General features: G+C 58.5%; 1 protein-coding gene across 2 annotated transcripts; it reads left to right on the plus strand.

Moving 5' to 3' along the window:
* Window positions 1-319: 319 nt before the first annotated feature.
* Window positions 320-20,805, plus strand: KMT2B (lysine methyltransferase 2B). 2 transcript variants are annotated; one of them, XM_057533266.1, is made up of 37 exons: window positions 320-896; window positions 2,063-2,135; window positions 2,375-4,392; window positions 4,629-4,742; window positions 4,837-4,987; window positions 5,274-5,553; window positions 5,715-5,770; window positions 6,001-6,279; window positions 6,587-6,681; window positions 6,962-7,060; window positions 7,202-7,315; window positions 7,437-7,583; window positions 7,683-7,778; window positions 8,250-8,367; window positions 8,864-8,977; window positions 9,150-9,334; window positions 9,409-9,498; window positions 9,584-9,688; window positions 9,822-9,895; window positions 10,494-10,609; window positions 10,705-10,796; window positions 10,877-11,014; window positions 11,754-11,912; window positions 12,158-12,278; window positions 12,356-12,434; window positions 12,538-12,698; window positions 13,752-13,979; window positions 14,062-15,358; window positions 15,445-15,534; window positions 15,612-15,721; window positions 18,715-18,852; window positions 18,937-19,011; window positions 19,116-19,293; window positions 19,598-19,705; window positions 19,823-19,906; window positions 20,025-20,154; window positions 20,245-20,805. In XM_057533266.1, the coding sequence occupies exons 1-37, from the start codon at window positions 528-530 to the stop codon at window positions 20,518-20,520; spliced, it is 8,157 nt and encodes a 2,718-aa protein (XP_057389249.1). In that variant the 5' UTR covers window positions 320-527; the 3' UTR covers window positions 20,521-20,805. The 2 variants fall into 2 exon arrangements, with proteins under 2 accessions (XP_057389249.1, XP_057389250.1); XM_057533267.1 differs by lacking the exon at window positions 2,063-2,135 and having other exon boundaries at window positions 795-896.
* Window positions 20,806-21,149: the final 344 nt, after the last annotated feature.

The following is a 21,149-nucleotide window of genomic DNA, read 5'->3' on the forward strand; positions in this document are numbered from 1 at the left end:
GCCTCCTGCAGTAGCGAACTTCATTTTCCAGTGTCTCTGGTGTTCCCAGGGTCCGAGGCCCACCGCACTCTGGGAGTGGTAGTTCACACGGGCCGCTGGCCTCGACAAGAACGATTGGGAGGCGTCTGGGACAAGAACCACATCTCCCGGCGGCCCCGGAGATCGCTTTCTGGGTCGGGTCAGGACCCCATAATCCCAGCTCTCGCGGCCCTAGTTCGCTGGGAAGGAGCGAGGCGCTCGAACTACATTTCCCAGAGGCCCCATGCGCCTCATCCTCTCCCGCCGCGACGCGGGGGTCTATGCGCTTCAGATGCGGTGTAAGGGTGACGGCCGGCCGGCCTCGGACTCCCGCTCCCGTGGTGCCCCGCGCGCGGCCGGCCCAGCCCCCGGCTCCCGCCAACCCGGCGGCGGCGCTGGTTGTTGTCGTGAGCCGCCGCCGCCCCGCCCCTCCTCTGCTCCCCTCCCCCCCGGCCCTGCTTACGGGCCGCCCCTCCCCCCGCCTCCCCGGCCCCTCTCACGGTGCCAAGATGGCGGCGGCGGCGGGCGGCGGCAGTTGCCCCGGGCCTGGCTCCGCGCGGGGCCGCTTCCCGGGCCGGCCGCGGGGTTCTGGCGGGGGCGGGGGCCGCGGCGGACGGGGCAGCGGGGCCGAAAGAGTGCGGGTAGCTCTGCGGCGCGGCGGCGGCGCGGCGGGGCCGGGCGGAGCCGAGCCCGGGGAGGACACGGCCCTGCTCCGTTTGCTGGGGCTCCGCCGGGGCCTGCGCCGGCTCCGCCGCCTGTGGGCCGGCCCGCGCATTCAGCGGGGTCGGGGCCGGGGCCGGGGCCGGGGCTGGGGCTGGGGCCCGAGCCGGGACTGCCTGCTGGAGGAGGAGAGCAGTGACGGGGAGTCCGACGATGAGGTGAGGCAGTCGGAGGCGTCCCCAGCGCCGGGCGGGGCGGAGGCGGGGGGCTTCCAGGGGTCTGGGTGGCCCCGAGGGGTGGCGTGGGGAACCGTGGTCCTCAGGCCTCCTGAGGAGGGAAAGGACCCTGGAAATAGGCATGGGAGGAGGTAGGCTGCACGGAGCTGTCGGAGGAAGAGGCCTCTGAAAGTGGATAGAGAAGCCCGGGCTGTAGCTGGGCACTTGGGCCCGAGGCTGGTTCTGCTGAAGTGTCTTGGGCTGATCTTTCTTGGTAGTTGGTAAATCCAGGGCAGGAGAGGTTTGGGCTAGGAGGCTGTGGAGACTGCACGCCCAACCGGTGGTTGACAGCAGCAGCGTGGCTCGAGTGGACCCCAGGCTAGGGCTCTCTGGGCTCTTACCTGCAGGCTGCCCCGCCCGGCCGCATAACCTCCGACACATCCCTGATTTCACCAGCGCGCCCCAATTCTTCTTCTGACTTAAAGTGGAGAGAGGGTAAAATGGTGGAGGGCTTCCTCTTGGGGGCACAGGTTGAAGAGAAATGGAATGCAGGATGAGACTGGGCACTCTAGCAGGTCTGAGTTCAATTCAGGATTTATCATCAGTCTATCAGAAAAGGCAGGAAGGTGTGCGTTTTATTACTTAGGACAGTTTGTAGCCACTTGAGGGCTCAGGGCAGATTATAATATGATAAACCGCTTGATACACACACACACGCACACACACACACGTGCACACACACACACAAACACACACCCTGCTTGGGTGCCCCAATTCCCATTTTCATTCAGGAAGAAACTACAGTCCGAGAGGGTATAAGCAGAGGTTCCACTTTTTTCTCAGTTGGAGGATGAGGGAATCTGAGGATAGTGCCTACTGCCTGATCTGAGGAGACCCTCTTGTGTTCCCTTTGGACCAGTGAACCACTGATGGCTGTGCTGGTGTGGTCTGGAACTGGGGGTGCAGGTTCAAAATACCCTCTGCCTCCATCCCTAGGAGGAGACCATCTTTTCTTTTCCCCTCACTTTCCAGTCTTTTTAGTTCTTTTGTAAATAGGGATATGTTAAGGGGGAAGCTGGGGATATTCCTCGGAACCTGAGTCTCACATGAAACGAGGGCTTTGGCACTGACTGCTGTTTCTCCCCTCCACCCCTGGTCCCCTAAATCAGGAGTTTCAGGGTTTTCATTCAGATGAAGATGTGGCCCCCAGTTCCCTGCGCTCTGCGCTCCGATCCCAGCGAGGTGAGTGATGGGGAAACTCTACCTCTATAGCTTTACAGGAATGTTATTCTTGCTTTTCATGTCAGCTCTTCCCTGCTCAACTAGAGTCTTCATCAGTTACCAAGTGTGTTCTGTGTTCAAAGCTCAAGCTAAGCTGGGCTGTCGGGGAAACAGACAAGACTTAGTCCCTGCCCTCCTGGAGTCTTCCTCAGTCTGCAGGGCTACCTTGACCCATCTCCCCACACCTATTCTCCTTTTAGGTCGAGCCCCCCGAGGTCGGGGCCGCAAGCATAAGACGACCCCCCTTCCGCCTCCTCGCCTAGCAGATGTGGCTCCTACCCCCCCAAAGACTCCTGCCCGGAAACGGGGTGAGGAGGGCACAGAACGGATGGTGCAGGCACTGACTGAACTTCTCCGGCGGGCCCAGGCACCCCCAGCCCCCCGGAGCCGGGCATGTGAGTCCTCCACCCCCCGTCGGTCTCGGGGGCGGCCCCCAGGACGGTCAGCAGGCCCTTGCAGGAAGAAGCAGCAAGCAGTAGTGGTGGCAGAAGCAGCTGTGACAATCCCCACACCTGAGCCCCCACCTCCTGTTGTTCCAGTAAAACACCGAACTGGCAGCTGGAAGTGCAAGGAGGGGCCCGGCCCAGGACCTGGGACCCCCAAGCGTGGAGGACAGTCTGGGCGAGGAGGCCGTGGAGGCAGGGGCCGAGGCCGAGGCGGGCTCCCCCTCGTGATCAAGTTTGTTTCAAAGGCCAAAAAAGTGAAGATGGGACAATTGTCCTTGGGACTTGAATCAGGTCAGGGTCAAGATCAACATGAGGAAAGCTGGCAGGATGCCCCTCAAGGAAGAGTTGGATCTGGACAGGGAGAGGGCCCCTGCTGGAGGAAGGAGCAGAAGCTGGAGGAGGACGGAGAGGAGGAGAAAGAAGAGAAAGACAAGGAGGAGGAGGAAGAGAAGGAAGAGCGAGCTGCAGCCGAGGAAGAGATGGTGCTAGCTGAGGAAAAGGAAGAGGCAAAGCTGCCGTCACCACCGCTGACTCCTCCAGCCCCTCCACCTCCTCCTTCCCTCCCACCCCGCTCAACATCTCCTCCATCCCCACTTTGCCCTCCACCACCCCCAGTGTCTCCTCCGCCCCCACCATCCCCTCCACTGCCTCCTGCCCCAGAGGAGCAGGAAGAATCCCCTCCTCCCGTGGTCCCAGCTACATGCTCCAGGAAGAGGGGCCGGCCTCCCCTGACTCCCAGCCAGCGGGCAGAGCGGGAAGCTGCTCGGGCAGGGCCAGAGGGCACCTCTCCTCCCACTCCAGTCCCCAGCACCACCACAGGAGGCCCTCTGGAAGACAGCCCCACTGTGGCCCCCAAAAGTACCACCTTTCTGAAGAACATCCGGCAGTTTATTATGCCTGTGGTGAGTGCCCGCTCTTCCCGTGTCATCAAGACGCCCCGGCGATTTATGGATGAAGACCCGCCCAAACCCACAAAGGTGGAGGTCTCACCTACTCTACGGCCTCCTGTTGCCACCTCCCCACTCGCCCCCCAGGAACCAGCACCAGCCCCGTCTCCACCGCGTGCCCCAACTCCTCCACCTACCCCAGCCCCACTCCCTGAGAAGAGACGGTCCATCCTAAGGGAACCCACATTTCGCTGGACCTCACTGACCCGGGAACTGCCCCCTCCTCCCCCTGCTCCTCCGCCGGCCCCACCCCCGCTTCCTGCACCCGTCACTCCGTCCCGGAGGCCCCTGCTCCTTCGGGCCCCTCAGTTTACCCCAAGCGAAGCCCACCTGAAGATCTACGAATCGGTGCTTACTACTCCTCCTCTTGGGGCCCCTGAAGCCCCTGAGCCAGAGCCGCCTCCTGCCGATGACTCTCCAGCTGAGCCTGAGCCACGGGCAGTGGGCCGCACGAACCACCTCAGCTTGCCTCGATTCGCCCCTGTGGTCGCAACTGTTAAGGCCGAGGTGCCGCCTCCTGGGGCTCCAGCTCCAAGCAGTGGGCAGCAGCCTCAGGCTCAGCTGCAGCAGCCCGTACAGGCCTTGCACACCCAGCTGCTGCCTCCAGCACTACCACCACAGCAGTCACAACTACAGCCGCAGTTACAGCTGCAGCCGCCGCCACCGCAGCAGCCGCCACCACTGGAAAAGGCCCGGACTGCAGGCCTGGGTTCCTTACCACTGTCTGGTGTGGAGGAGAAAATGTTCAGCCTCCTCAAGAGAGCCAAGGTGCAGCTAATCAAGATCGACCAGCAGCAGCAGCAGAAGGTGGCATCTTTGATGCCGGTGAGCGTGGTACTTGGGCCAGGCCCCTGCACCCAGCCTCAATTCTCTGCAACCCCTGAACCTCGTTCTCTCCCTAGACACCCTCCAGCATTGCAGGGAACCTTCAGAGCCAGTCCTTCCCCTGTCCTCCAGCTTCCTGTGTTCCTTCCCTGGCCCCATCCCTCCCCAGTGCTAGTCTCCTGGCCCAATTTTTTCTCACACTCTATAGCCTCTGACCCTGTTTATTCCCCCACCAGTCAAGCCCTGGAGGGCAGATGGAGGAGGTCGTGGGGGCTGTCAAGCAGATCCCAGACAGAGGTTCTGTCAAGTCTGAAGATGAATCGATGGAAACTAAGAGAGAGAGACCGTCGGTATGGAGTGGGAAGAAGGCCCTCTGAAGAAGGCTGGTTGCGGGGCCACAAGGGGCAGCGCTCCACATGTGTTCCTGCTTTCTCCTCCCCCCAGGGCCCCGAGTCCCCTGTGCAAGGCCCCCGCATCAAACATGTCTGCCGTCATGCTGCTGTGGCCCTGGGTCAGGCCCGGGCCATGGTACCCGAAGATGTCCCCCGCCTCAGTGCTCTCCCTCTCCGGGATCGGCAGGACCTCGCCACGGAGGGTAGGGGTGGGCTTGTTGGGAAATTTGACAGCTGTGTCAAGTTTGGGGGCAAGTGAAGGCATCAAGAACCTGGGGGAATGGCAGCTGAGTCGGGTGCTTGGGGCCAGGTGGCGAGTGGGTTGGAGTGCTAGGTCTTAGCACTTAGTGTTGGGAGCACCTGGAATGGGAGCACTGTGGGAAAGTGGGGACCAGAAGGCCAGTTGAATGGGATCTAGGGGAGGTTAGGGAAATGAGGTAGAACTCCTGGTGGCTTTGTGGCTCCATCGCGGCCTCTCCGCTGCACTAGATACGTCGTCAGCATCTGAGACTGAGAGCGTCCCATCTCGGTCCCGGCGGGGCAAAGTGGAGCCAGCAGGACCTGGGGGAGACTCAGAGCCTGCGGGGTCTGGAGGAACCCTGGCACATGCACCCCGGCGCTCACTGCCCTCCCATCATGGCAAGAAGATGCGGATGGCACGGTGTGGACACTGTCGGGGCTGCCTGCGTGTGCAGGACTGTGGGTCCTGTGTCAACTGCTTGGACAAGCCCAAGTTTGGGGGCCCCAACACCAAGAAGCAGTGCTGTGTGTGAGTAGCTGGGGTGCAGCCTGCATTCCCACCCATGGTTGTCAGTTACCCAGGCCTCCTGCCCCAGCAGAGCAGTGGGATTGGCATCCTTGTGGAGAGCTTCCTCTCTTCCCCCAGACCACCAGTCCCCTACCCTGGTGACGTGCTGCTCCCCTCCCCAGATACCGGAAGTGTGACAAGATAGAGGCTCGGAAGATGGAACGGCTGGCCAAAAAAGGTAACGAGGTTTGAGGAGCACTTCTTTACACAATCTTACTGAGATTCGTGGTACGGAGGAAACCATGTCTTCTTTGCTCTCCTTCCCATATCTTTGCAGTCCACCACCTTTCTTTTCTTTTCCATCGTGTGCTTGTTTGCTTCTGCCCCACTTTTTTCTGGCTTTTCTCCATCCCAGTGTCCCATGTCCCTGGCTGAGCTCAGATCCTACTAAGTCCCCTGTTCCCACAGGCCGGACGATAGTGAAGACGCTGTTGCCCTGGGATTCCGATGAATCTCCTGAGGCCTCCCCTGGTCCTCCAGGCCCACGCCGGGGGGCGGGAGCTGGGGGGCCCCGGGAGGAGGTGGTGGCCCCCCCGGGGCCGGAGGAGCAGGACTCCCTCCTACTGCAGCGCAAGTCAGCCCGGCGCTGCGTCAAACAGCGACCCTCCTATGATATCTTCGAGGACTCGGATGACTCAGAGCCCGGGGGTCCCCCTGCTCCTCGGCGTCGGACCCCCCGAGAGAATGGTGCGAATTGTTTGTTGCTTCCTCTGTCGGTCAGTTCTGTGTCTTTTGTGTGGAAGGGTCAGGACTCCCAGACCCAGGGCTTTGTCGGTCTCAGTGTAGAGAAGGGGAGTGGTTTTAGTGGACAAGGAGGACGGGTGCAGGGTGCAGGAGGTTTTCAGTAGCCTACTGAACAAGGCCCAAGTCATCCTAGTGGACCTTGTCTAGTTAAAGAAGGCCCTAGGGATCCAGGTAACAATTGGGGGTTGTAGAGGAGGGGGAATGGGGCAGAGAAGAGGGGGAAACCTCACCGCTCACGTGTCTTGCCTAGAGCTGCCAGTACCAGAACCAGAGGAGCAGAGTCGGCCCCGCAAACCCACCCTGCAGCCTGTGTTGCAGCTCAAGGCCCGAAGGCGCCTGGACAAGGTCAGCATAGCCCCACACCAAGAACCCCGAGTCCTGTGGAAGGCATGGCTCCATCCCAAGGAGCTTCCTGGCAAGTCAGGGTAACAGGCTCACTTGAGTGCCGTGGTGTGTCCACGCCAGAGGACAGGTCCTGAGGGGGTGAAGCAGGCCTGTCCTTCTGGAAGGCCAAGTAGGATCTGGGCAAAAGGTAGGGTTGGGTAGGCTGGAGGAGAGGGCGGTGAGGAGAAAAGTTGGTAAAGGGTGGGGCTGGCAGCACTCTGAGCACCACCATCCTCCCTAGGATGCTTTGGCCCCTGGCCCTTTTGTCTCTTTTCCCAATGGCTGGACTGGAAAACAAAAGTCCCCTGATGGCGTGCACCGGGTTCGTGTGGATTTTAAGGTATGGCACGGAGCAGGGGAGGGTGGTGGGGACTACGGTGGGAAGAAACTTGTTGATTATGAGTGAGAAACCAGGGCTTTAAGGTTGGATCTGGCTTGTGTTCCTGGCTGCTCTCTGATCCCTTGTCTTCTTTTCCCTCAGGAGGATTGTGATCTGGAGAACGTGTGGCTGATGGGCGGCCTGAGCGTACTCACCTCCGTGCCAGGGGGACCACCGATGGTGTGCTTGCTGTGTGCCAGCAAAGGCCTGCATGAGGTTGGACCCCTGCCTTTTTTCACAGCCCCCCAAGTCTGGTTTCTTGGGCCCTCTCCACAGGGTCACATTCCCTGGCCTCCTGGCCTCACACTCTGCCCGTCATTCCGTCTCCCCACCCCAGCTGGTGTTCTGCCAAGTCTGCTGTGACCCTTTCCACCCATTCTGCCTGGAGGAGGCCGAGCGGCCCCTGCCCCAACATCATGACACTTGGTGCTGCCGCCGCTGCAAGTTCTGCCATGTCTGTGGGCGCAAAGGCCGGGGATCCAAGGTTTGGGCACGAGGGCCGTGGCAGTGGAGGCATGAAAGAGAAGGGGTGTCCCTGTGCCAGTAGGTTCTGCCATTGCTGTCTTTCTCCAACATCCAACAGCACCTCCTGGAGTGCGAGCGCTGCCGCCATGCTTACCACCCAGCCTGCCTGGGGCCCAGCTACCCAACCCGGGCCACACGCAAACGGCGCCACTGGGTGAGAGATGAGGCCCCCACCCCTTACTTTGGAGTTCTGATTAATGCCGCACACCACCCCCAGACTTGCTCTAGGTCAGGGCTCTCAGGAGGAGGGGAAGGGTGGAGGTCCTTCTGAGAGTTTGATAAACATCACACGTCCTCTTCAACAATTTCACGTAGACAAGATTTATGTGCAGAATTTGTATGTAATGGTTTTACGGGCTCATGTATTCCATGGCCCCCAGCTCACAGCCCCCTCCTGCTCTAGCCTAACCTCTTCTGTCTCACTCTACCGATCTCCCCACTTCATTTCTCTCCTGCCCTGCTTCTTTTCTTCTCCCTTTCTCCTCCTCTTCACCTCTCCTGCACACCTTTTATCCTCTTACCCATCCTTCCTCATCTGTCTACTGCCTCCTCTTTGCCCATCCCCCCTTCGCACTGCTCCAGCCCGGTGTCTGGCTTTCCCCCTAATGTCGCCCTGCCCTCCCAGATCTGCTCAGCCTGCGTGCGTTGTAAGAGCTGTGGGGCGACTCCAGGCAAGAACTGGGACGTCGAGTGGTCGGGAGATTACAGCCTCTGCCCCAGGTGCACCCAGCTCTATGAGAAAGGTGGGGACCTGGCAGGGGACCGGGGCCCCGGGGGCCACCGGGGAGTGGGCCAGGTTCCTAGACAAGCAGTTGGAACAGATACTCTTCTCTAGTGGCTTTCTACTCTCTTCTGACTTTGGAGCCTTTCCTTCCATTCAGAGTACTCTCCCACTGAGGGCAGTGGGAGTGGAGGGCCTGGAGCCCACCCTTGTGGTGGTCCCTGAGATACCTCCTGGAACCTCAAGTCTCCACTGAGCTCTTTGAAGACCTGGGCTTCCTCATTTACTCAGGCAGCATGTTTAGCAAAGCTCTTTCCTTTGTGAGGCCTTGGGGCTGCAGAGTTAGAAAAGCAGCCTTATCCTCAGCCAGCTTTTGGGGAGCGGTAGGGACCCAAGTGGGGCATGACAGAGGCAGCTCATGCAGCAGTCAGGGGATGGCTGGCCTCTGGGCAGGGACTCTGAGCGGCAGCTAGTGGCACCAGCCCCTCTGACTTGTCTCTTCCTCCCTCTCGCTCCAGGAAACTACTGCCCGATCTGCACACGCTGCTATGAAGACAACGACTACGAGAGCAAGATGATGCAGTGCGCCCAGTGTGACCACTGGGTGCACGCAAAGTGTGAGGGGCTCTCAGGTGAGTGGGTGGATTACCTGCGGGCTGGCCTCAGTCCTTTGGGGATCCCTGTTCTACCCTCTACCACAGGCCCTCAGGGGACAGGGCTAAATGTTCTTGGTGATCTGGGGGCTACTGAGAGCCCTCACATCTCCCTAAACCATTTTTTCCTTTCCTACCCTGTCTGTTCTAGATGAAGACTATGAGATCCTTTCGGGGTTGCCAGACTCGGTGCTGTATACCTGTGGACCGTGTGCTGGGGCCACGCACCCCCGCTGGCGAGAGGCCCTGAGTGGGGCCCTGCAGGGGGGCCTGCGCCAGGTGCTCCAGGGCCTGCTGAGCTCCAAGGTGGCAGGCCCACTGCTGCTGTGCACCCAGGTCTGGGGCCCCAGGTGGCAGGACGGGGTGGGCCTAGGCCCAGCACGAGCCCTGCTGACTTCCCCTCTTTGCAGTGTGGGCAGGATGGAAAGCAGCTGCACCCAGGGCCCTGTGATCTGCACGCTGTGAGCCAGCGCTTTGAGGAAGGCCACTACAAGTCCGTGGTGAGTGGGACACTGAGAGGAACAGGTGGGTGCCAGGAGGAGAGGGTTGGGGTCGAGGCTCGAGTCCTGACAAACCCCCTTACAGCACAGCTTCATGGAGGATGTGGTGGGCATCCTCATGAGGCACTCGGAAGAAGGAGAGACGCCGGAGCGCCGGGCTGGAGGCCAGACGAAGGGGCTCCTACTAAAGGTGAGCTCTTTGGGGGATGCCTGGAGGGTAGCTAGCGTGGTAGTGGGGAGGAGAGAGTGGGTCCTTCAGACCCTGCCCCTGCCAGCTCTCCTGGGGAAGCCAATTCTTCTCATCCTGTTAACCTGCTCCCCAGCTGCTAGAGTCTGCGTTCGGCTGGTTCGACGCCCACGACCCCAAGTACTGGCGACGGAGTACCCGGCTGCCCAAGTGAGCAAGGCTGGGTAGCAGGAGGGGAACCAGGGAGTGAGGGCAAAGGCAAGGGCACCTAGGAGTCCAGGGTCAAGCTGGACTGAGACAAGGAGCAGGGTTAGGGTCTGGAGGGTGGTGGAACCAGCATGAGAGTCCCTAGTGGCTCTAGACGAGCAGAGACTCAGATTGTGTAGTTAACTCTCACTTCGGTTCTACTTTATGCAAGGCGGTGTTGGAGACAGCAGTGGGCGAGCCATGTTTGGGAGGGTGGGCAGGCACTGATGACCCAGACAGTCAGGGCGCTGATGGGGAGACCCAGGGGCTGTGGGAGCCCAGAGGAGGCGCCTGCCTAGGAGCCTAGGGCCTGAGGCTTCCCGGAGAGGTGACATCCAAGCTGAGAAGTGGAGGAAAAGTATTCCGGGCATGAGGAACAGTGTTTCGTGGGCCAAAGGTGGCATGAGAGAGCCTGGCTTGTTTGGGAGACTGAGAGAAATTCCACGTAGAGAGAGGACAGAGAGTGTCATGGCATGTTCAGGCTGATACTGTGGGTGGGCCCAAGTGCAGCCCCCACCCCCCGTTAAAAGGCGTGTCAGAGGCTGACCCTGCCTGTCCACAGCGGAGTCCTCCCCAATGCCGTGTTGCCCCCTTCCCTGGACCATGTCTACGCTCAGTGGAGGCAGCAGGAACCAGAGACCCCAGAATCTGGGCAGCCTCCAGGGGATCCCTCAACAGGTACTGGGAAATCGGGGCTGGAAGCCAGATCCCCTGGTTGGTGGGCCAGGCTCCAGGTCCTCATTCTTGTACCTTCCTTCCCACACCCCTTCCAGCTTTCCAGGGCAAGGATTCAGCTGCTTTCTCACACCTGGAGGACCCCCGTCAGTGTGCGCTGTGCCTCAAATATGGGGATGCAGACTCTAAGGTGAGGGCTACTGCATGAAGCCCAGGCTGTGGGGTCTGGTCTCTGGGGCCTCCCCTCCTGCCACCCTCCTCTGTCCCCAGGAGGCGGGGCGGCTTCTGTACATCGGGCAGAATGAGTGGACACACGTCAACTGTGCCATCTGGTCAGCCGAAGTGTTCGAAGAAAACGACGGCTCCCTCAAGAACGTGCACGCTGCTGTGGCTCGAGGGAGGCAGATGGTGAGGGCATGGGCCTGGAGAGGTGGGCAGTCCTCGGGGCCCTCCTCCACTCGGAGGCAGCTCTTGTTTAGTCTCTGCCACAGCTTGTCCTTCCACTGCGGTCCTAGGTACCTTTCTTGGTTGTCCCAGCACTGTGGTGCTGCAGTGATAGCAGCTCTTTTCCTATTTGTGCTCTCTGGTTGTAATATGGGCCTGAAGCCTGGGAGACTAAAAGTTAGTCTGTTGAATCCTGTTGATTAAACCTGTGCCGGATGCTTTCCATACAGTGTGGCACTTAGCTCTTATTACATCCCTATGAGGTGAGGTGTAGCCTGAGTTAGAATCCCCCTTACCAGTTTCGAACCTGAGTCAGGTACTGTAGAACGTCTCCAGCTCACCCTCAGAAAGAAGGATGATAGAGAGATGTACCACGGAGGGCAGATGTGAAGATGAAATGAAATAATACAGGTTCCATGCTAGAACAGCATGAGGAAGATGGTAAGGTAAATGCCACTCTCAGCCTTAGCTCTTGTTATTTTTTTTCCTACTGCAATTCTGTTTCAAACAGTCTGAAATGGTTTTGATGTGTACGTGGCCCTGGATGCAGCTAGGGGAGAGGTAATGTTTGGTGAGTGCCTTTGCTTGGTGAGGTGCTGGGCTAGTCAGGGGCCCAAGCAGAGTCTCAAGGACAGTGATGCTGAGTGTGAGACCCTGGCTCGGGTCACTGGCTTCCCCCTTTAGCATCCCCTTCCCCCCACAGCGCTGTGAGCTCTGCCTGAAGCCTGGAGCCACGGTGGGCTGCTGCCTTTCCTCCTGCCTCAGCAACTTCCACTTCATGTGTGCCCGGGCCAGCTACTGCATCTTCCAGGATGACAAGAAAGTCTTCTGCCAGAAACACACAGACCTGCTGGATGGCAAGGTTGGCCCGCACCCTGGGGGAGACAGCTCCCCACTGCACTCTCTTCCTCTTCCACCCAGGGAGCTCTGCAGCCCCTCAGGCCTGGCCCCAGCTGCCTCTCAGTGTCTCTTCCTTGTTCCCTTACCCCCCGCCCCCAGTCCTTTAGTCAAGCCCCTGACTGACCAGTCTCTGCCTCCAGAGCCTTCCCTCGCATCCCCCTCACCCCCCACCAATCCAGCAACCCCATTTGCCACCCCCCCTCCCAGGAGATCGTGACCCCTGACGGTTTTGATGTTCTCCGCCGAGTCTATGTGGACTTTGAGGGTATCAATTTCAAGCGAAAGTTCTTGACGGGGCTTGAACCTGATGCCATCAATGTGCTCATTGGTAAGCAGCTTGCTCTCTACCCTGGTCTTCCTGACCCTGCCTGGGCCCACCCTCCTGACCTCTCCTCTGCACCATAGGCTCCATCCGAATCGACTCCTTGGGCACTCTGTCTGACCTCTCAGACTGCGAGGGACGGCTCTTCCCCATTGGCTACCAGTGAGCAGCCCAAGGGACATTGGTGGGGCGGGGGGGGTCTCCAGGACTGGATCTTGTTGCCTAAGTTGTCCTGACCCTCCTGTCCCACACGCCCACCCCTCAGGTGCTCCCGTCTATACTGGAGCACAGTAGATGCTCGGCGGCGCTGCTGGTATCGGTGTCGAATTCTGGAGTATCGGCCATGGGGGCCGAGGGAAGAGCCGGTTCACCTGGAGGCGGCAGAGGAGAACCAGACCATTGTGCACAGCCCCGCCCCTTCCTCAGGTACAGCCTGGGAACTCCTTCATTTTCTTCCCTGAGTGCTGCCCTCCCCAAACAGTTACCCACCAACCCTTATTCTCCTTGTGCCCTAAGGAAACCCCAGGATGCTTGCCATTGTTCCACTTGTTGTAATGGCAGTAGCTTGAGATGACTTAATGGCTGCGCATAGTGTGCGGGGGCTGTGCTCAGCGTCTCCCAGGACGCTGAGGGGAGAGCGCCATGCTACCTGCTTGTGCACAAATGTAGGGAGCATTTATGGCCACCTGACTTGGGGCTGCGTGCTCATGTAATGCTCCCCACAGCCCTTTGAGAAAGGTATAAGCTCCTCTGTACAACTCAAAGAGGGCAGTAGCTCTCCACAGTGACCTAGTGGTGGAGCCAGGATTCAAGCCTAAATCTGCTCATTTCCCAAACTGGCACCCTCCCATCTGTGCTAGCACTGAGGGATGTAGCTGAGCACTGGATGGCACGAAGCAAAGAACGGGCTTGGAGATAGGTAGAGGGAGAGGTCCTTGTGGGCCAAATGGGAGGAGAAGGAGATTTGGATTGCGCTTGTGGGTAAGGTGTTTGTTCTGGGTTGGAGCATGACACAGGGTAGAGAGGGGAGGAGAGTACAGCCATCCTGGCTGGAAACAAGGAAGTGTTGGGAGGAGGCAGCAGCGATCAGCTTGCACAGATTGGGTGGAGCCAGGTAATGGGGAGCCGCAAGCGCCAGGACGGGGTGGATGCATTTGATGTGGCAGGGATGTGCAGAGCAGGTAGGACTGGCCGTGTGTGGGGCCTGAATCAGCAGTAGGCAGCCAGCAAGTGGGGAGATGGCAAAGGATGGGTGAGGAAGGGTCACAAAGGAACTCTGACCCAGGTGTGTGTGGAGGTTTTGCAGAAGCCGCAGAGGGGTTTGGGACCTGGGTGATGACTGGGAACCCATGCGCCTTGTCCCCAGCTCAGGGGCCAGGCAGAGAGGGTACGGTTGGTTCAAAAGAACGAAGGGTATGTGAGTGGAGGCTTTCACAAAGAGCCCCTGCCATCCATGATGCCATTCTCTTGCCTCTTTAGAGCCCCCAGATCATGTGGACCCCCCACCAGATACAGGTGCCCTTATCCCTAGAGCTCCTGAGCACCACTCACCCGTTGAGAGCCAGGACACCCCACTTCGGCCGGATCCAAGCAGCGCCCCTCCTCCAGCCCCCCGCTCCTTCTCGGGGGCTCGAATCAAAGTGCCCAACTACTCACCATCCCGGAGGCCCTTGGGGGGTGTCTCCTTTGGACCCCTGCCCTCCCCTGGTGAGTACCTGGGAGTGTCTGGGAGAGGGGTGGGGCAGGGTGAGGCAGGACTCCTGGCTGACCCTGACCCTTCCCCCTACAGGAAGTCCATCTTCTCTGACCCACCACATCCCTACGGTGGGAGACCCGGACTTCCCAGCTCCCCCCAGACGCTCCCGTCGTCCCAGCCCCTTGGCTTCCAGGCTGCCACCATCGCGGCGGGCCTCTCCCCCTCTCAGAACCTCTCCTCAGCTCAGGGTGCCCCCTCCTACCTCAGTCGTTAGAGCCCTCACACCTACCTCAGGGGAGCTGGCTCCCCCTGGCCGGGCCCCATCTCCTCCACCACCCCCTGAAGACCTGGGCCCAGACTTTGAGGACATGGAGGTGGTGTCAGGACTGAGTGCTGCTGACCTGGACTTTGCGGCCAGCCTGCTGGGGACCGAGCCCTTCCAGGAAGAGATTGTGGCTGCAGGGGCAGTGGGGAGCAGCCACGGGGGCCCAGGGGACAGCTCGGAGGAGGAGGCCAGCCCCACCCCCCGCTACGTCCACTTCCCTGTGACTGTGGTGTCTGGCCCTGCCCTGGCCCCTGGAGCCCTCCCGGGAGCCCCCCGCATTGAACAGCTGGACGGAGTGGATGATGGCACCGACAGCGAGGCTGAGGCAGTCCAGCAGCCTCGGGGCCAGGGGACTCCGCCTTCAGGGCCAGGAGCAGGCCGGGCTGGGGTCATTGGGGCTGCAGGGGACAGGGCTCGACCTCCCGAGGACTTGCCGTCAGAAATCGTGGATTTTGTGTTGAAGAACCTAGGGGGGCCTGGGGAGGGGGGCGCTGGGCCTAGAGAGGAGCCACTCCCCCCAGCACCTCCCTTGGCCAATGGCAGCCAGCCCCCTCAGGGCCTGCCCCCTAGCCCAGCTGACCCCACCCGGACGTTTGCCTGGCTCCCTGGGGCCCCAGGGGTCCGGGTATTGAGCCTGGGCCCTGCCCCCGAGCCCCCCAAACCTGCCACATCCAAGATCATCCTTGTCAACAAGCTGGGGCAAGTGTTCGTAAAGATGGCAGGGGAGGGTGAACCTGTCTCACCCCCAGTGAAGCAACCACCTCTGCCCCCTCCCATCCCCCCCACGGCCCCTGCTTCCTGGACTCTGCCCCCAGGACCCCTGCTGGGTGTGTTGCCAGTTGTAGGGGTGGTCCGCCCTGCCCCTCCCCCACCCCCCCCTCCACTGACGCTGGTGTTGAGCAGTGGGCCCCCCAGCCCGCCCCGCCAGGCCATCCGCGTCAAAAGGGTGTCCACCTTCTCTGGCCGTTCCCCACCAGCACCTCCCCCAAGCAAAACTCCCCGGCTGGAGGAAGATGGAGAGTCCTCGGAGGACCCCCCCCAGGGTCCAGGGCTTTGTGGCAGCGGGTGAGTGAGCGTGCCCAGGCTGCGGAGTGGGAGAAAGGTGGGCAGGAGAAGGCACCTCAGCTTTCTCACGGTCCACCCCGCACCAGGTTTAGCCGAGTGAGGATGAAAACGCCCACTGTGCGTGGAGTTCTCGACCTGGATGATCCTGGGGAGCCCACTTGGGGGGAAAGCCCGAGGTGAGTGGCCAGCCTCCTTTCCCTGGAGGCTCTGGAACCTCTGTCGCTTCCTCCTTCTGACAGGTCTCTCCTCACAGGCCCCTCCAGGACCGGTCCCCTCTGCTGCCACTTCCAGAAGGTGCTCCTCCCCGGGCCCCCGATGGTCCCCCTGACCTGCTGCTTGAGTCCCAGTGGCACCACTACTCAGGTAGGGGCCAGCCTTTCCCTCTCACTGCATCCTTCCCCGTGCTTGCCTCAGCTGAGTAACTCACAGATACAGAATTGGTCCACTTAAAAAAAAAAAAAAAAAAAAAAAAACAACGCACTGGGCGTTGCACATTGCACACCTACCTGGGTACGAGCCTGAGGCTGGGTGTTAGAGTTACAGAGACACCCTTGGGAGCTTATGGCCTGTGTCAGAAACAGACATGCCTGTTCAGTGTGCCCAAGAGCCCAAGGAAGGGCTTCAGGGACTAGTGTACCAGGGTCAGAGGTTAGGTACCTAGTAAAACCAGAGATGAAGTTCTGGGGATCATCCACAGAGGATGGAGCCCACCTAGGACCCAGAGGAAGGACAAGAACAGTGGGAAGGAGATCAGAAGCGGGTGGTGTCCCAGAGGCTCAGGGAAGGGAGTGGTCAGCAGTGCCAACTGCCACACACAACACCAGGCATGTGGGGTCTAGGATTGGTGTACTGTCTGGGCAGGTGGCACAGGGTAGGGAGGATGTTGTGTCCGAGTCCAGAACTGAAAACAGTGTTTGATGAGGAAGCCAGAACAGCAGCCAGGCACCTTGCCAAAAAGCTCAGTTAAGAGTCTGGGGTGGGGGTTGGGGGTTGGGGGGAGCAGCTCAGAGGGGTTTGGTGTGAGGGCTGTGACAGCAAAAGCAAGAATGAGGGTGGAGGGGACTCGTGGATGGAAAAGGAGGTGGGAGGAGACATAGCGGTCAGGTTCGCATAAGAGACCCCTGAGATGGAGGGAAGGACATGAGGAAGGCGTACAGGCATACCTCGTTTTATTGCCCTTTTTCTCTGTCACGTTTTTTACAAATTGAAGGTTTTTGGAAACCCTGCATGGAGCAAGTCTATCAGCGTCATGTTTCCAACAGTATTTGCTCACTTTGTGTCTCTGTGTCACACTTTGGTAATTTTCTTAATACTTCAAACTGTTTCATTATTTGTTACGGTGATCTGTGATCAGTGATCTTTGCTGTTACTCTCGCAAAAAGATTACAACTCCCTGAAGGCTCACATGATGTTTAGCATTTTTTTAGCAATAAAGTATTTTTTAATTAAGGTATGTACATTGTTTTTTTAGACATAATGCTGTTGCACACTTACTAGACTACAGTATAGTATAAACGTAACTTGTATATGCACTGGGAAACTAAAAGATTTGTGTGACTCACTTTATTGCAATATTCGCTCTATTGCCGTGGTCTGGAATTGAACCCGCAGTATCTCCGAGTTATGCCTGTACTTGCAGAGATACGAGACATCAGTATGCAGGATGGGGGCACGTGGAGCAGTTCTGGCTGATGGACTCAGTGAAGCTGGAAGGGCAGTGCTCTGTTGGTCATGGAGGGCAGTGGGAGAGGGAGTAGGCTACAGCCAAGTAAGCTGATAATTGAGCAGCCTGAGGCTCGGAATTCCTTGTGGCCCCACGTCCTGTCCAGATGTGTGGATTTTCTCATTATGTAGAGCTAAGCTGCTGAGTATGGAAGTGGAATGAAGTAGACTGAGACTGTTTAACTGAAAGGCTACTTACAGGGGTCGGAGATGGCATGAGGATATGGCAGTGACCATGACAGACAGCTCCCTGCCCATAGGGACCAGACCACATTTTGCTAGAGGAAACAGATGCATAATTAACAAGCGCATTCTAGCTTAGGATGAGCACCATGAGAAAGAAGAAAGTGAGAGTGTGCCCAGGCGAGGCCTCTGTGGTTGTGCTCAGGGAACAGAATGGAAGTGAGGATGGGGAAAGGTGGCAGAAGTCAGAGGTGGACCCTAGGGCATTGCGAGGCCCGGAGATGATGTGGGGGACACGGCAAGAGTTAGGTTTAGAGTCTTGCTTAGGGCTGGAAGGGCATATAGGCAGGTTGGCCCAGAGCAGTTCTGTGGGGAGAAAGTATGGCCGTGTGACTCCTGCCCCTCCTAAAGTATGCTCCACTCAAACGTATGCCCCCCACCCCACTCAACCCAGGTACAGTGGTCAGGCCTCAGTCCACATCCTGCTTGAGCCAGTAGCAGCATTTGGTGTGCTGATCCCTCCCTCCTTGAAGCACTTCCTTTCCTGGCTTCCAGCACCCCAGCCGTCTCCTCACCTATGGCTGTGCCTCCTCACTGCCCCAGCCTGTCAGCTTTGGTGTGTCCCAGGGCCCTGGCCTTGACTTCTCTAATCTCCACTCACTCCCAAGTGCTCTTGTCTAGCTTCCTGGCTCTAAACCCCATCTCTAATTCTGATAGCCCCCAAATCACTAGCCAGGCTCTTATATCCTGCTGCCTGTTTGCCATCTCCACAAGCAAGTTGAAAGGGGAGGTTTTCTAAGAGGGATCTCAGGCTCAACATGTCCCAAACTGAGAACTCCTATGTTCTTGACCTTCACCCCAAACTCGTTTCTCCCTCACCTTCACCAACCATCTCAGTCAGTGAGCATTTTATCCTTCCAATTGTTCAGGCTCCACACCTCAAGAATTGTCCTTGACCCCCGTTTTCTCTCACATCCACCTCACCTGTGTCAGCTAGTCCTATCTGTTCTAGCTTTAAAATTTTTAGCCCCTGAGAAAACCCTCATAGTGTACATATACTTGATTCTGTGAGTATGGGCCTTTATAATAACATACTGGTAATCTTTACAGAAATGTGGTGCACATAAGAAAAATACATGTGCAAAATATAGTAGTTCTCCAGTATTTTAAATTTTGTGTGAGATGCAGAAAAATGAGGAGTAGATCGGCATTTACGGTAGACTGAGTTTGAGTGAGCCATAAGCATGTCCTGCAGTAAAGGGACTGTAGGCCCTCTAGAAAAAATAATGTCCATTCTTTAGGGTTCACTGGGCAAATATTGCAGGAGGAAGGCCCTCAGACCTAGCAACTGTGCCTATACGCGGGGAGGAAGGAAGGTCAGAGGGGAACCAGGGGCTTTTGAGTCCAGGAGGGGTGACCCTCACCAACTCTGATCTGCTCCTTGGGACCAGGTGAGGCTTCAAGCTCTGAGGAAGAGCCTCCATCCCCAGAGGACAAAGAGAACCTGGCCCCTAAACGGACTGGCCCACACCTGCGTTTCGAGATCAGCAGTGAGGATGGGTTCAGCGTGGAGGCTGAGAGCTTAGAGGGTGAGTTTGGGAGTAGCATTGACAGGGAGGGAAGGTGTCCCGTAGAACACCATCCTGACAGCTCTGGCCCTGCCCTCTCCCCAGGGGCGTGGAGAATTCTGATTGAGAAGGTGCAAGAGGCCCGAGGGCATGCCCGGCTCAGACATCTCTCCTTTAGTGGTAACTGAGGGGTTTCACAGGGATGCTGGGGGCCGGGATGACTCCCTGTTGGCAGGATGGGCCTCCGACATGACTTACGTGTCCTCACTTTTGACTCTCCCCAGGAATGAGTGGGGCAAGGCTCCTGGGCATCCACCACGATGCTGTCATCTTCCTGGCAGAGCAACTGCCCGGAGCTCAGCGCTGCCAGCACTATAAATTCCGCTACCACCAGCAGGGAGAGGGCCAGGAGGAGCCACCCCTGAATCCCCATGGGGCAGCCCGCGCTGAGGTCTATCTCCGGTGAGAGGTCTGGGGTGTGGTGCCTGAGTCGGGGTAGCCCTATAGGAGTTCTCAAGGGTGGGAATTAAGTCTTTACAGATTAGAAACTGAGGTCTGAGGAGAAGATACTAGGCCACTCCAGAAGTTATTCCTAGAGTTCACATCAGAAGAATGAACTTCATCTGTTCCCCTTTTGCTGTGTCTTCAGTAGTAGCAGTATTGCTCCTACCCTACCAGCAGCAGGCCCGGGCCAGAGAATAGATGGGTAGCATCTTCTTGGAAGAATCGGTGTGAACCTTCTTCCTTTCCTCCCTCCCACCTGCAGGAAGTGCACCTTTGACATGTTCAACTTCCTGGCCTCCCAGCACCGGGTGCTCCCTGAGGGAGCCACCTGTGACGAGGAAGAGGATGAGGTGCAGCTCAGGTCAACCAGGTATGGAGGGCAGGCCAGGGTACTGGAGATGGTCTGGAAAGGTCCAAAAGAGGGTGATTGGGGCAAGAGAGGTCATTCCTGGGTACCAACCTGTGTGACGCTGCCGTCCCCCACCAGACGCGCCACCAGTCTGGAGCTGCCCATGGCCATGCGCTTTCGCCACCTCAAGAAGACATCCAAAGAGGCTGTGGGTGTCTACAGGTCAGTGGGGTCGGGGGGAGGATGCCCCTTGGGTGGATGGATAGGTGCCCTAGTGTGGGACTGCCTTGGTTCTGTCCCCCTGCCCCCTGACCTCCCCCTTGCCCATGCAACCCTGCAGATCTGCCATCCACGGGCGGGGCCTGTTCTGTAAACGCAACATCGATGCCGGCGAGATGGTCATTGAGTACTCTGGTATTGTCATTCGCTCTGTGCTGACTGACAAGCGGGAGAAGTTCTATGATGGGAAGGTAGGCTCTGCCAGGCCATGGGAATGAGACGGGTGAAACGGTGTGGTCCATGGGAACAGAGCCCCTGACTGCCCCACCCTGTCCCTGTAGGGCATTGGGTGCTACATGTTCCGCATGGATGACTTTGACGTGGTGGATGCCACCATGCATGGCAATGCCGCCCGCTTCATCAACCACTCGTGTGAGCCCAACTGCTTCTCTCGAGTCATCCACGTGGAGGGCCAGAAGCACATCGTCATCTTTGCCCTGCGCCGCATCCTGCGTGGCGAGGAGCTCACCTATGACTACAAGTTCCCCATTGAGGATGCCAGCAACAAGCTGCCCTGCAACTGTGGCGCCAAGCGCTGCCGTCGGTTCCTTAACTGAAGCTGTGGCTGCCTGCCACGCCCCCCGCTGCCATCTTGCCCCTCGTCCCTCCCAGAGCATCTCACCCCACCCTCATGTTCAGGGTGGATGTGGGCATGCAGGTGGCAAGGGCCCTGCCTCCACCCCTCCAGCCCACCCAGCAATCGCCCCCTTCTTTCCCTGGGGGCCCAGGATGTAGATATTGTACAAAAATTTCTAAATCCCTCCTTTTCTATGCACTTTTTTATTTAAGAGGGTGGGATCCCAGGTGGGAACCCCCCACAATAAAGTCTGTCAATGTTTGGAGAGGTGGTCTTCCATTTGTATGGTGCTGGGGGCAGGTAGGAGCTTCTGTTTCTCTGCGCCCCACACTCATCCTGAGCCAGGGAAGGCGAGAGGGCATCGTACAGAATTAGAAGTAAACTGTGGGGGTCTCTTAAGGCTCAGAGCATAAATGTAACACCTATTCCAAGTTAGAACTCAGATGGGTCCCTATAGATGAACCCTCCCAAGGGTAGCAGGGCCATTTCTCAGAGGGGACCCTGGTTGCCCAGAGGTAACCCACATCTGGTCTTGTGTGTGTGGTGGGATTGGCCCATTCCCTGAATGGGGAGGGGAGTGAGAGGATGTCTGTTGGGTTTTGGCCCAAT

Source organism: Balaenoptera acutorostrata, chromosome 19, assembly GCF_949987535.1.
Source record: "Balaenoptera acutorostrata chromosome 19, mBalAcu1.1, whole genome shotgun sequence".
NCBI classification, from domain to species: domain Eukaryota; kingdom Metazoa; phylum Chordata; class Mammalia; order Artiodactyla; family Balaenopteridae; genus Balaenoptera; species Balaenoptera acutorostrata.